The 14,601-nt window shown below is 37.8% G+C and overlaps 1 protein-coding gene across 2 annotated transcripts in view; it reads left to right on the top strand.

Moving 5' to 3' along the window:
• Positions 1-14,601, top strand: part of MAP3K1 (mitogen-activated protein kinase kinase kinase 1) — a 74,858-nt gene that overhangs the window by 47,611 nt on the left and 12,646 nt on the right. For both annotated transcript variants that reach the window (XM_087715515.1, XM_087715516.1), the window contains exons 8-15: positions 307-388; positions 780-957; positions 4,420-4,707; positions 6,555-6,676; positions 7,214-7,305; positions 9,042-9,231; positions 9,409-10,663; positions 12,985-13,137. In XM_087715515.1, coding sequence (XP_087571641.1) covers positions 307-388; positions 780-957; positions 4,420-4,707; positions 6,555-6,676; positions 7,214-7,305; positions 9,042-9,231; positions 9,409-10,663; positions 12,985-13,137 — 2,360 coding nt within the window. The remainder of the gene's footprint in view (positions 1-306; positions 389-779; positions 958-4,419; positions 4,708-6,554; positions 6,677-7,213; positions 7,306-9,041; positions 9,232-9,408; positions 10,664-12,984; positions 13,138-14,601) is intronic.

The raw sequence follows: 14,601 nt of genomic DNA on the forward strand, positions 1-14,601 counted from the left end.
ATCATTATTTAAGTGGGCAGGTACAAAACCTAGGTAGTGCCTATAGAACTGTTAAACATACCTTCCCATGTTGAACTTTTTTGTAAAGAACTGGTGCTGTTAGTGCCCACAATTATTGCATGTGCCTTTGCTGCATATTATTCTTTAGACATACGATTAAGTATATAATTAGCTTTCCCTATGTCTGTTTGTTGTACAGTATAAGTTCTTTGCACATTTACAAATAACTTCTCTTCTAAAATGTCCTTATGCTACTAACTCGAGAATCCATCTATTTTTCTTTGTGGGACTTTGATGCAATTTTAGGGGCAGAGGAATGTAGAAGAAACAAGGAGCCTCTTATATGCCCCCTTTGTAGATCTAAGTGGAGAACACATGATTTCTATAGGTGAGGATTTATTCTATTTGAATTTGTTGTGTTTATGAGGAGAGTTAAATATCTAAACATTTTAAAAGCCTCATCAGTTTATTTTCAGTTCAGGTTGGTTTATTATAAATGTCTGTGTATAAGACCTTTCCATCACAATTCCAAATCAGCTGGTATGTTTTTACAAGCTACAATAAAATATTGCTTTACCTGAATATACTTTTTAACAACAAGATACACGTTCATATTTGAGCTGAATTAAACCTTGAAGATAACCATGGTTTTATTTGCCCATTATTTGGGGAAATTGAATTGTGACAAATTGATTAAAATGCAGATCACATTAAATCCTTGATTTTCCTAAAAGTTTGAAAATATCTACTCATTATTTTTTTGTATATTATTTGTTTAGTCATGAATTGCCAAGCCCTGTTGATTCTCCTTCGATTGTTTGTGTGGTCCAGCAACAAACTCAGCAACCTGTAACTGGTTCACCAAGGAGGAATCAAGAAAGCAATTTTAACCTTACTCATTATGGGGTCCAGCAAATTCCTTCTGCCTATAAGGACCTAGCTGAGCCATGGATTCAGGTATGTTAAATTTCTAAACCTACTTAAACTATTTTTATTTTGTCACCTACAACTTAACACTTTATTTCAATCTGCACAAATATGTATGTTGCTGACTATATGCTTTTTGTTTTGTGAATACCCGAGTACATGTTAGTCGTTTTCCCCCAGAGAGCTTGATTTTCCAGATTGTTACAAAATGAATACACAGCAAATGCCCATGGAAAATGTCAAGATAGTTACAAATAGTCCTTGACTTACTATAATTGAAAACCCAGGTGTAAATTGTTAGTCATAAGTTGAGGCAGCCATGTGATTGGAAGTGCTTTTCTTAACATTTCCGCTGCAAACTTGTTAAGGGAACACAGTGGCCATTAAGTGAACACATTGATTCAAATGGCATTTTTTCAAGTCAAGTCAAGTTTTATTGTCATTTCAACAATATACAATACAGTACACAGTGAAACGAAACGACGTTTCCTCAGGACCAAGGTGCTATGTCAGATAGCATAGATAAAAAATAAAAGCAGGACACAGAACTACATATAGCTCTAAATCTAAGAACTAAGAGAGACACAAGCAAAAAAAAAATACCCAAGCTAAATACACAAGTATTTATGATTCTAGTTTCATTGCGTTGAGGAGTCTGATGGCTTGTGGAAAGAAACTGTTACACAGTCTATTTGTGCAGGCCCGAATGATTCTGTACCTTTTTCCAGATGGCAGGAGAGTAAAGAGCGTGTGTGAAGGGTATGTGTGGTCAGCCACAATGTTTCTGACTTTACGAATGCAGCGTGTAGTATATATGTCCATGACAGAGGGAAGAACAACCCCAATGATCTTCTCTGCCATCTCACTATTCGTTGTAGGGTCTTGCAATCCAAAACAGTGCATTTCCCAAACCAGGTGGTGATGCAGCTGCTCAGGATGCTCTTGATGGTCCCTCTGTAGAAGGTTGTGAGGATGTGTGGTGGAAGCTGTGCTTTCCTCAGTTTCCTAAGAAAGTAAAGATGCTTCTGGGCCTCCCTTGTTATGGAACCGGTGTTGAGGGACCAGGTGAAATTCTCCGCCAGGTGAACACCAAGGAATTTAGTACTCTCTACGATCTCCACAGAGTCATTGATCTTCAGCAGGGAGTGGTCATGTTGTGTCCTCCTGAAGTCAACAACCATCTCTTTTGTTTTGTCTACATTCAGAGACAGGTTGTTGGCTTTACACCAGTTCGTTAACTTCTTCACCTCCTCTCTGTATGCTGTCTCATCGTTCCTGCTGATAAGACCCACCAAAGTCGTGTCATCAGCGAACTTTATGATGTGATTCGAACTGTGCATTGCTACACAGTCATGTGTCAGCAGGGTGAACAGCAGAGGTCTGAGCACACAGCCCTGAGGGGCTCCAGTGCTCAGTATGATGGGGTTAGAAGTGTTATTCGCGATCTGGACTGTCTGAGATCTTCCAGTCAAAAAGTCCAGGATCCAGTTACAGAGGGAGGTTTTCAGGCCCAACAGGGTCAGCTTTCTCATCAGGTGTTGAGGAATAATAGTGCTGAATGCTGAACTAAAGTCTATGAACAGCATTTGTACGTATGAGCCTTTGTTTTCTAGGTGAGTGAGGGCTAGATGGAGTGTAGTGGAGATGGCATCGTCGGTGGAGCAATTCAAGCGGTATGCAAACTGCAGTGGATCCAATGTTATGTGCCTCATGACAAGCCTCTCGAAGCACTTCATGATGATGGGAGTAAGTGCAACGGGACGGTAGTCATTGAGGCAGGACACTGATGGTTTCTTCGGCACAGGGACAATGGTCGTTGTCTTGAAGCACTTTGGGATAACAATGGTACTCAGAGAGATGTTGAAGATGTCGGTGAAAACATTTGCCAGTTGGTCTGCACATCCTCTGAGCACTCTGCCAGGAATGTTGTCTGGTCCCTTAGCTTTCCGTGGGTTGACTCTGCTTAGAGCTTTCCTCACGTCAGTAGTGGAGAGACAAAGTATCTGGTCGTTGGAAGGAGGTGTGGTCTTCCTCGCTGTAACGTTCTGTGCTTAACACATCTGGAAGTGAGCCATCACTCTCACAGGCAGGTATGATGTTCTGTAGTTAGTGATGGCTTGGATGCCCTGCCACATACGCCATGTTTCGCCGCTGTTCGTGAAGTATTGGTGGATGCTCTGGGCATGTGCACGCTTAGCTTCTCTGATCGCCCGGGACAGATTAGCTCTCACTGTTCTTAGGTCTGTTTTATCACCTGCCCTGAATGCAGAATCTCGGGTTTTTAGTAGAGCACGCACCTCTCCAGTTATCCATGGCTTCTGGTTGGAGTGTGAGATAATTTTCTTGGAGACTGTGACATCATCAATGCACTTGCTGATGTAGCCGGTCACTGACGATGTGTACTCCTCCAAGTCAATAGAGTCACCGATGGTTGCAGACTCCCTGAACATGTCCCAGTCAGTGCATTCAAAGCAGTCCTGAAGAGCAGAGATGGCTCCTTCTAGCCAGGTCCTCACCTGTTTCCGAACTGGTCTTGAACCCCTGATGAGTGGTCTATATGCTGGAATTAGCATAACAGAGATGTGGTCTGGTCTGAGTAGCCAAGGTGGGGGTGGGGCTTCACCCGGTATGCACCCGGGATATTTGTATAAACAACATCCAGCGTGTTTTCCCCTCTGGTTGCAAAGTCCAGAAACTGCCAAAAAAGTCACATATTGCAGTCATATGACCATGGAATGTTGTGACTGTGAAAAAGTGATCAGTTGCCAAACCCCGACATGCAGTTACATGACCACGGGGCAGGGCAACTATTTACAATTGCTGGGTCGTAAGGCACCCGTTCCATGATTGTCATAAATGTGAGTGGTTGTTAAGTGACCAGTCATAAGTAATTTCTCCTAAAGCCTTCTGCTGAAGCTTTGTCTGGATGTCCTCCATCTGGATGTGATATGAATAGCTATTGCAGTAGAGCCTTCTATCTTACATTACCAAGAGTTACATCTTACATTGTTTTCTTTCAGCTGCCAATTTTTTTAAAAAAATTATTTGCTTATTTGTTTGGTTCTTGCCTTCTCATTTTATTTTTATTTTATTATTAGTCATGTCTAATCATGGTGAAGTATAGGTAAGGACTTTGGAGACCTGTAATTTAGTTGATGTGCTACTGTGACCAGATCTTTTGTTACTATAAAATACTTCAAATTGCTTGATAGTAGTGAATTCTGGCAGACTAGAGTCCAAACATAGTTTTGAATGGTAGACAACTGCAATAGCCGTATTAATTAATAGCCCATCCGGGGAGAACGAAAATGAAGATATTTGCATTCTAACTTCAGTCTATTTAGTCTACTTCAGAGTGTTTTTCATGAATTAAATTTCTTAGTACTTTTTATTTATATAGAATTCCAGTGGCTTATTTCAAATATACATGTGTATGTACCTGTATATATGTAATTGCAATCAGGATCTCCTTGTAATGTTGATTTTTTTTAGGTATTTGGAATGGAATTAGTAGGTTGCCTGTTTTCTCGAAACTGGAATATACGTGAAATGGCCCTTCGACGTCTCTCCCATGATGTTAGTGGTGCTCTATTATTGGCTAATGGTGAAAGCACTGGAAATTCTGGAAGCAGCAGTGGAAACACAAGTCCTGGAAATCTAGGGGCAGCTAATGGGTCATCCCAGACAAATATCTCAGGAGATGTTGTTGTGGAATCCTGCTGCAGTGTACTTTCTATGGTTTGTGCTGACCCTGTCTACAAAGTGTATGTTGCTGCTTTAGTAAGTAACCTATTCTTTTCAAACCTTCCTTTCTAAGCCATACCAGAATTTAGAAATAGGACAGCATATTTGAGATATAGATTCTTTACTTGAGATAGAGACTGTCCAAACAAATAGTTAAAAGCAATTCATAGTAATTCTAGAAATATGCCCTTTTCTATTCTCAGTTCTCAAATGTATATATTTTCAGACAAATCAAGTTATTCTAGAATATTTAACTTGAGGCTTAGGGTAAGTTTTCTCAGATAATAAAGGGAAAGGTTTCCCTTTCCAGTTGTGCCCAAGTCCATGTGTGTGTGTGTGTGTGTATGGGTGTGCGCGCATCCTCTCATCTCTGTTTCTTAGCTGAGGGAACCAGCATTGTCCTAAGATATTTCAGTGATCATGTGGCCAGCATGACTATATGCCATGTGCAAAGAACACTGTTGTCTTCCTATCAAAGTGGTACCTATTTATCTACTTGCACTTGCATGCTTTTGAAGTGCTAGATAGGCAGGAGCTGGAGCAAGTAATGGAAGTTCAGCCTGTCACACAGCGTTGGGTCTCAAACTGGGCTATCAGCTTTCCAGCTGACAAACTCAGCATCTTAACTCCTGAGCCATCGCACCCCATTTCTCTCAGATAATAAGATAGGTTAAACTCTGCCTTTTGGTGCAGATGACAAATAGGCCCATAGATAGTGCAACAGAATTCCAGAGTTTGTTCCATCAGATTCTGTATTCTGTTCATTTTTTTTCTACTTTAAATAATTTTACAGCAAGATAGATCTAGAATCCAGGGTCCATACATCAAAGCTTTGATGCTATAATGCTAAATTTGTAATAATGATAAACAATTTTAATGTGAAAATCATTTTAAGCCTAAAATATTTCCTTTTTTTATGGGCAGAAAAAAACAGTTAATATTGCACTTAGGACATCAGCTGCACTTGATATCTGGTTATGAAAAGTTTCTTTATAAGGCAATATAGAAAATAAACATCATTATTTGTTACTTTGACAATTTCTTGAGCAGCTTGTTTAGAATATTTTCTACCTGTCCTCCTAGAATGGAAAGAGGTCTGATCCTCAGAAAATTTATTTTTTTCTAATTATTTATTCTTTATGGCAAGATTCAGACAACTGCTGAAAGTCATGCAATATTTTGAATAATTTCCATTCCAACTTTTATATACTGTATTTGTAGAGTGACTTGAGACGTCCTGTGATATTTTTGCATGTTTATTGTTTTGCTTTTTATATGAAACACTAAATAAGAATTGCTACTATAATCATCAAAAACTCACAGTGGCACCAGCTTTTCTATTTTCAAATTCCTAGTACAATATTTGAAGTACTCCCACTGTGCAATATTGCTGAAACCAGTTCCTTAAATAAGTTGATTCTCAATATAAAGCTGCATGTATATCTGAAAGATACATGTCACTACTTCTTTTTTACTTTAAATGTTATTCAGTTCTTGAATATAGTTTATCCATTTGGGAGCAGATTTCTCTAAAAAGTCTGAAAGCTAATAATTGGTTTTGTCATTTCCTCATGGACTCTTGTAACTTTGCCTTAAGCTATTCCCTTTGGTTGACCAGATAATGTCAATATTAGTTTGGAATCTCAGAAAAAGGAGCAAATTCTAAATGACAGAGAGGTGTTATTTTACAATTGACAAATTTTTAGGCAGAAGCAATTTGTGTATAAAATGTTGTTTGTAAGGTTGGTGTATTTTGTGTTCATCTTTCGGTTGCAGAAATGTATGCAGGTTTTAAGAAGTAGTGTTTTTTTAAAACCTTTCTTTCTTTCTTTCTTTCTTTCTTTCTTTCTTTCTTTCTTTCTTTCTTTCTTTTTCTTTTTTAGAAAACATTAAGAGCCATGCTGGTATATACTCCCTGCCATAGCCTAACAGAGAGGACAAAACTGCAACAGCTTTTGAAACCAGTTGTAGAAACCATATTGGTGAAATGTGCAGATCCCAACAGGTATAAGCTTTAATCTATTTAAATATTTTAGATTACTGTCTTCAAAATTGTCTGTATTAGTTTTATAGTACAGGGACAAATTTAAGGGGAATTTAGCCATTGGTGGATTTGCATGCAGTTCTTTTATGAATGCATAATTGTGCTGAAAAAGTGAAAATTGTTAGGAAAAAAAACTAGAAAGAGGTAATGTGTTACCTAATACAGTACTGATATATTACGTTAAATTTTTATGTAGGCATTACTACTAATAAATACCAATAAACCAGGATTAGAAAGTTTACGTATGATCACAACTGGGACGGAATCACCATTGTTGAGCAAGAGAGTCATTAAGTGAGATGTCATGCGACTGCTTTGTTTAATGACTGACTGCAATCCTGGCACACTCTGGTGTGATTGTTCAGCAGTCTTGTGGATCTTAACAAAATGAATTACTTTGTTAAGAGAACAGTGACACTTACTTATAATGTATTCAGTAAGCTCTAATAATTATTCATCCTTTTATCTTAAAAAATAGAGCCTTTCTTCTTTTTACAGCCGCACAAGTCAACTTTCGGTTTCAACATTGATGGAGATGTGCAAAGGTCAAGCAGGAGAGTTGGCAATTGGTCGAGAAATACTTAAGTCTGGTAAATTTCATGTTTCTCTTACTTAAGCAACATTACAAATATAGTATAGCAGTTAATGGCACCAAATTAGAAACTGCCAAATCTATTTCAAACTGCAATTTATTTCAACACATAAAATCAATTCGGCAGTTTAATTTGGTGGTGTGATATTTTTACAGCTGTATTATTTCTTTCCACCTAAATCAAATTTAGGCTTTTGATATTAACATAAAATGAGGGGAATGTTATAGATATTTTAAATTGGAATTTGAAAACCTGGTAATAAGGGCTAGTCATAATTTTTATATTAATTAAAGACTAAAGACTTGGCTATTTTAATTCTTCAAAATGCTGTTTGTTAAAAATCTCAGTTTAAATTCCCAGAAAATGACCTAATTAATTTACGAGCCTCGAGACAACGTTCAAAAGAAATCCATTCATTTATTAGGATCAACGTTCTGGCATGTACTCCTGCGGAGTTAAAACTCAAAACTGCTTCTGCTTAATTGCATTTGAACTTTACTCCTCTATCCCCTCCCTTCTGTCATGCATCATAGATCATATTCACAAACTAGGTTGTAGAAATATGAGATCCAACTCTGGCCGAAGGTATGCATGGAATCCTCCCTCGAATGCCAACCTGATAATAGTCATGGCAACACTTTACAAGTTGACACTCAATGTAATAGAGATTCATATTTGAATGGCTCAAATATTTGCAAGTTATATTAAGAAATTAAATAAAACATAGCGTACATTGCTGTCACTAAAGAGGAATGCATAGCAGGAATAGATAGAAATCAAGATGAAAAAAGTAAAAGAGAATAGAGTTGCTTTTAAAGGGAGGAAAGGAGAAATATGTTTAAGAAGCATTCTGTATCTATGCATAACAGAACTTAGGAAATAGCATGTTGATAATTGCAAACATAACAAACTAGTTTGCAATAGAAGATGTAATAGGCTATAGATAGTGTGCAGGAAAAAATACAAGGAGAGCCATCCTTAGCCAATAGCCATGAAGTACTCACTTTGACCCTACTTGCTTCATCACTTGTTGCTATGTAAGAAAACAGGAGAGAGAAACAGAAAAAGGTGGGATTAAAAATGTAACAAATAAATAACTGATTTTGAATATAATAAAAAAGAATAAATGATGGAGAAAATAAAATCTTGTTGGAATGAATACTGCTCAAAGAATAATAGATTTTAGTAAACAGGCAGAATAATTTTGAATAAGAGTAAGAAAATGAAAGAAAAATAAGTATATTTTACAAAGTATATATTACAAAGCAATGTAATTTGATGGTGTGATAATTGGGGAATTTGATATTATTAAAGAATGATAATTCTGAGTGATTATGTCTGGATTTATTGAATTCTACACCAAACGAACAGCTTTTTAATGTTTTCCTCTCTTAATATGTGATGGATCATAGCATTAATCCTTATAATGGCATTTGTACCTTTGAGATAATTATGCAATGAGTAACTCTATATGCAAGTTTCCAACAGAAGGAATGGCAGTTATGGATACATTCAAATACATTCAATATCTTTTATATTGAGAAGGAGAATTCTGCTCATTACACTTTTTTAAAAAAAGCAATGAGTTCAAAAACTCAGAATTAGTTCACAACAGCAGGAATTGAAACTCAGTAAAACCACTTTATGTATAGGAAAGTGGCTTATAAGAGACACCAACTGCCAGCTCAAATAATGTAATTCCATTATTTTTTTTATTTAATCTTTTCTTACAGGGTCCATTGGCATTGGGGGTATTGATTTTGTCTTAAATTGCATCCTTGGGACACAATCTGAATCAAGCAACTGGCAAGCATTACTTGGACGTCTTTGTCTTATAGATCGATTGCTGTTAGAATTTCCTGGTGAATTTTATCCCCACATTGTTAGTGGAGATATCTTACAAGCTGATGCTATTGTTGACAGGTAATAATTTAGAAAAACTTGCTTTTTAAAAGTTGTTCTTTAATATCAAAAGGCTGGTTTAGAAAGTCTTATGTTAAAATCTGTCTTCTTTTCTCTTGAAATGCTGATTTATTATTTTTTTAAAAAGTCTTTTTTTAAAAAATAAGTGGAAATTAACAGCTTTGTGTTCATTTTTAGGTATGAAAAGCTGTTATCTCTACTGAGCTTTGCGCTGCGGTCAATTGACAATTCCCATTCGATGGTGGGCAAATTGTCCCGGAGAATATTTTTAAGTGCTGCCAGAATGGTTGCAAGAGTACCCCAAGTATTTGTAAAACTGTTAGAAATGTTGAGCATGACAAGCTCAATACATCATACAAGAATGCGTCGGCGATTGATGGCTATAGCAGACGAAATGGAAATTGCAGAAGCCATCCAGTTAGGCATGGAGCAAATGCATTCTGGGGAATGCAGGCATGAATTTGCACAGCCTTCAGTTCCTGATAACTCTCCAGAGACGACGGAGAATACTACTCCAAGTAACACAATTCAGTTAACAAGTAAAAGTGGGAAAGGACTAGATAGTAAAAAGCGAACTGCTACGCCGGAGGACTTTTCTGACATGATGGCTGGTATTTCATTGGGACTTCCTGTTACGGCAGGAACAATGGAACAACCAAAGCCAGCCATTCAAACGAAGAGCAGATCCCCTGGTCAATGCTTGAACTCTTCTCTCTCACCCTGTCATTCCCAAACCATATTCCCCATTTTGCCTTCCCCCTCTACCCCGTCTGCACCTGCAGGAACTGATATTCCTAAACTCAGATCTCAGGGATTTGTTCCCTGTAAAATACCTTCGGCTTCTCCTCAAATGCAGCGGAAGCTCTCTCTCCAGATTCAAAGAAACTGTGCTGAACAAAAAGAATTGGAAAAGCTTTCCCCTGTTTTTACCCAGGCCAGGCCTCTGCCATTCAGTCATATACATAGGCCAAAGCCATCTCGACCTAAGCCGTGTGATGTGAATAAACAGGGGGAAACCTCCAAAAATAGCATGTCACTCAATTTAAATGACGTATCACAGTGCGATAATAGTATTAGTACAGCTATACCAAGTGAAGAGACTGTTTTCACCCCAGTGGAAGAAAAGCACAGCCAACTGGATATTAATGCAGAACTCAGTTCTAGTATGGAAGACTTACTTGAAGCTCCAGCCAGTGACGGAACTGTTACGTTCAAGTCTGAAGTGGCTGTCTTGTCTCCTGAGCGTGCAGAAAATGATAACACATATAAAGACGATGTAAATCATAATCAGAAATGCAAGGAAAAGATGGAAGCTGAAGAAGAGGAAGCTTTAGCTATTGCCATGGCCATGTCAGCATCTCAGGATGCTCTCCCAACAGTTCCTCAGCTTCAAGTTGAAAATGGTGAAGATATCATAATAATTCAACAGGATGTGAGTATTTGGGGTTTTGCTATTTCTTACTATTACTGTTGCACCATCCATTTCTGATAGCATTTTGAAGATAAATCAATTTTGTCTCTAGATATAGCCCTGTTTGTAGTGATAGAGTAATCACAATGTGAGTGCAAGGTTTTGTGGAAATCACTATTGAAAGAATGCCATGAGATACTACAGTAGAAACCACAAAAAAAGGGGGGGGGGAAACATACCTTTTTTACATTTATTTATTTATTCATTTGTTTACTCTTTTATTTCCAATCAAGTGCAACAGTCACTCCCAATGATGTGCAACAATCCTAAGCAATTAACACACTCATAGTAATAAATTGTTATGAATAAAACATTATTCCTACATTACTCACAGTAAAAATTCTAAATAAATAAATTAATGTGCTGAACCAACAATAAGTCCTAATAATAATCTTTTATTAAATTAGATCACATTAGATTTAAAATTGATCCCTCATAAGAAGATGGACAAAAATGTCAAATGCAGATGAAACATTTGGCTGACTGTTGGACCAACCATAATATATCCAATTTATATGCCACCTAATTTTCAGCAACTCTAATTGTTCCTCAAAACAAAACAAAATCTGGAGGAATTTTGGTGAAGTAGGACAAAGCAGCTGCATATTGTCCCCTCTGCCCCTGTCCTCTTCAGTACTGGTCAACATGCCTCCTAGCCAACATCTTTCCTTCTCTTCCCTGCCTTCACTTCTCAGTTCTAGTGCAGCATATCCCGCTCCTTGATTTTCCCAGCATCATCTCCTCTCAGCTGCAGCTCTTACATATCTATACCCCTATTTCAATCAGAACATAGACCAAAATGTTCTAAATGTTTGTGTTTTTGTTTGAGTTGAAGCCATGCCGAAATCAAGCATGTATTATGTGCACAGAATGTGTTGCGCACACTTACTATTGTAATAACCAAAGTTTTATGTATTCTCCATTAATTTGGTTACTTAAATAGTTCAGTCACTAAACCTGGGATTTATTTTGGGGAACAAGAATGAGAATCTTATGTCTATTTTGTTCATTTTACAGTGAAGCAGCATTTAATTTCTTGGCTATTATGAATTCTAGACATTTCCAGGCACCCTGCCCCGGTTAATAGAATGCAGATTCCAGGTCTTAGGGGGAGGGGGGTAGTCCACTGACTCACCTTACTTACATGTGTCACCCCCAGCCTCCTTTTCGCTGTCAGAGGCTTTTAGAAACTTCTGTAGCTGTAAGGCTTTCCTAAAGAACTCTGGACCGATCTGGAGCTCTGTTCTCAGTTTCAGAGGCCTTCAGGGAAGCTTTGCTGGCTGCAGAAGAAATGGACCAGCAAGGCAGTTGTTGTGGTGTGTGAGGCCTGTTCAGTTTGGTCACCTAGACCAAGGGCTCCCAAACCTGGTCACCTATGGCCACAGCCCACTACCAGGCTGTGGCCTGTTTGAAACCAGGCCATGTGATAAATGGGCAAACATGCCCGTGTGAAGCTCCACTTGCGCATGTGGCAGGCACTTGGGCTCCCACAACTCCATTTGTGTGAACAAAGGGCACTTGCACTCACATGCAAAGCTTCACTTGCATAGAAGGACGGCACTTGCACTCATGTTCAAAAGTCCTGTCTGCTCAAGCAAGTGTAGCTTTGCGTGCGAGCCCAAGCTCCCTCCGCTCACGGGTGAAGCTCCATTTGTGCGAGTGTAGGGCTGGTGTGCTGCTTGAACAAATGGAACTGTGTGCACATGGGCGCCTGCCACTTACATTCCTCCTGCCCTCTGCCGTGCCAGGCCGCCAAGCTAGAAAGGTTGGGGACTGCTGACCTACACTTTCTGAAAATACGCCCAGGTGGGAGGGGCAGTGAATTAGAAGTCCTTCATGGCAGCCTCCACTGTTTGGAACACTTCTCCCAGATGTACATTCAATAGCTATTCTGTAAAGAAACAATTCAGAAGTTTTTCAGTGTGGTTTTGTCCACAGTGAATGGTACTGCCTATTATAATGAATGTACTTGAAGTTTTGTATTGTTGTTTATCATTTGTCTTTGAGTGCCTGCCATAGTCATTTGGGAATGGGGCAGGTTTTAAAAAAAGTAAGTATATATGTAGAAACTCTGTAAACAGATCTTATAAATTGGTTATTTTTTTCTTTAAATTGTTGGGTGGGGCAGGTCTCAATTGGACAACCTGTGAGCTTAAAGAAATGCTTATGCTGTTTGCGTATTCTAAATAGAGGCTTCATATGTTTGTTTTATGAATACATTCATCCTTTCCCCACCTAAATTCCAAAGGATTACATTATCATACCTTTTATTTAATTTGCAGACACCAGAAACCCTGCCTGGGCATACCAAAGCAAAGCACCATTACAGGGAAGACAATGAATGGCTTAAAGGTCAACAGATAGGCCTTGGAGCTTTTTCTTCTTGCTATCAAGCTCAGGATGTTGGCACTGGGACATTAATGGCGGTGAAACAGGTAAAAAAGATGTTCATGAATATTTTGAAAGCATTTGCTGAATTAATATTTGGAAAATAACATTAAGATGTGCAGAACAGGTACAAACATATATATATAGAGAGAGAGAGACAGGCATTTTATCATTAAACAATCATTTTTCCCTTGTGAAATTTATTTTTAAAAATAATCATTCTCATGAAAAAATATAGCATAGTATAGTTTCTCCTTGGTCTTTTAAGATCATGGATTGTATCTTTTCTTTTTGTTCAGGTGTTTAAATATTAAAAACTAGGCTAGAAACTATTAGCTGAAAGACCAGAAAATTTTGGATTTTGAGAAGAACTGAATAAAAGCCAACTTATTTCTGTCTTGTTTTACAAATTGTTGGTTTTTACTTCACTAATAGAACCATCTCATGAGATGCATTATGCCAGAATACAGACAGTCCTTGCTTAATGACTAGTTGTTTAATGGCTGTTTGAAGTTATGACCATTCCAAAAAAAAAGTTACGGCCCATGCTCAAAATTAAGATTGCTGCTACACCCCCACCCCCACAATTATATAAATTGTATTTCATGATGTTGCAATTGCCATGCATTAATGACTGGGTGCAATGTCTCATTGTTAAATGACTATAATTTGTGAACTTTTTTGCCAATTTTCAGAAGAAAACTGCAAAAAACCACTCATTGGATGTGCTGGATTTGGTGAATGACCATATGATTTGTTTCATAAGTGCTGAGACTCATGTAATAACTATTGTAAAAACAGTCATAAAATCAAGTCAGATCATATGTTGAGCCACTTAACAACAAGCACAATGACATACAACCAAAATTCCAGACTCAATTTTGGTCAAGGACTACATGTATTTTCATATCATAGTGCTATAAGATTTATTTCATTTTTCTTTTCCCTTCACTTGCAGATCCCACAAATATTTTTCCATTGTTCCACTAATTATCAAAGCCTATACCAGCATGTTGTTTTTCTAACTATTTGCTGCAAATGGGGGTGGGGGGACCAAAAGTAGGATGTAGAATTGATTAATACTGTCATCTTTTTGGTCTCTTGGAAGCACTTGTTGAATTGAATATCACAATTTTTACGACTTTAAAATGGGATGCATTGCATTTTGGATGCACACATTGTTTCAATATCACAATATACAATTTTTATGACATACACCAAGAAGTGGTTTAACTAGGTATTGTACATGGAATGTTTCTCTGTATGTAAAGACTTATTTGGAGTTCCTCTAGGGAAAGTATATACAATTTATTTGAATTTTGTCACAATAAAATATTTATAATAGCAGCAAAAATAGCAGGTATTCAGTGTGTGGGTATGTGTTTTCGTAGATTTTCACGGGTGTAGGTATGCTGGTCTTGTTGTATTCGGCTCTTTTCCTGTGTAAGATTGAGAGTATTTTGGCGGTGTTTCGATGAGGTCCCACTCGCCATCTCCAGGCTGGTGCCTTC

Source organism: Thamnophis sirtalis, unplaced genomic scaffold, assembly GCF_051295495.1.
Source record: "Thamnophis sirtalis isolate CommonGarterSnake01/CBP01778 unplaced genomic scaffold, rThaSir2_p1.2 scaffold_5, whole genome shotgun sequence".
In the NCBI taxonomy this organism is placed as follows: Eukaryota; Metazoa; Chordata; class Lepidosauria; order Squamata; family Natricidae; genus Thamnophis; species Thamnophis sirtalis.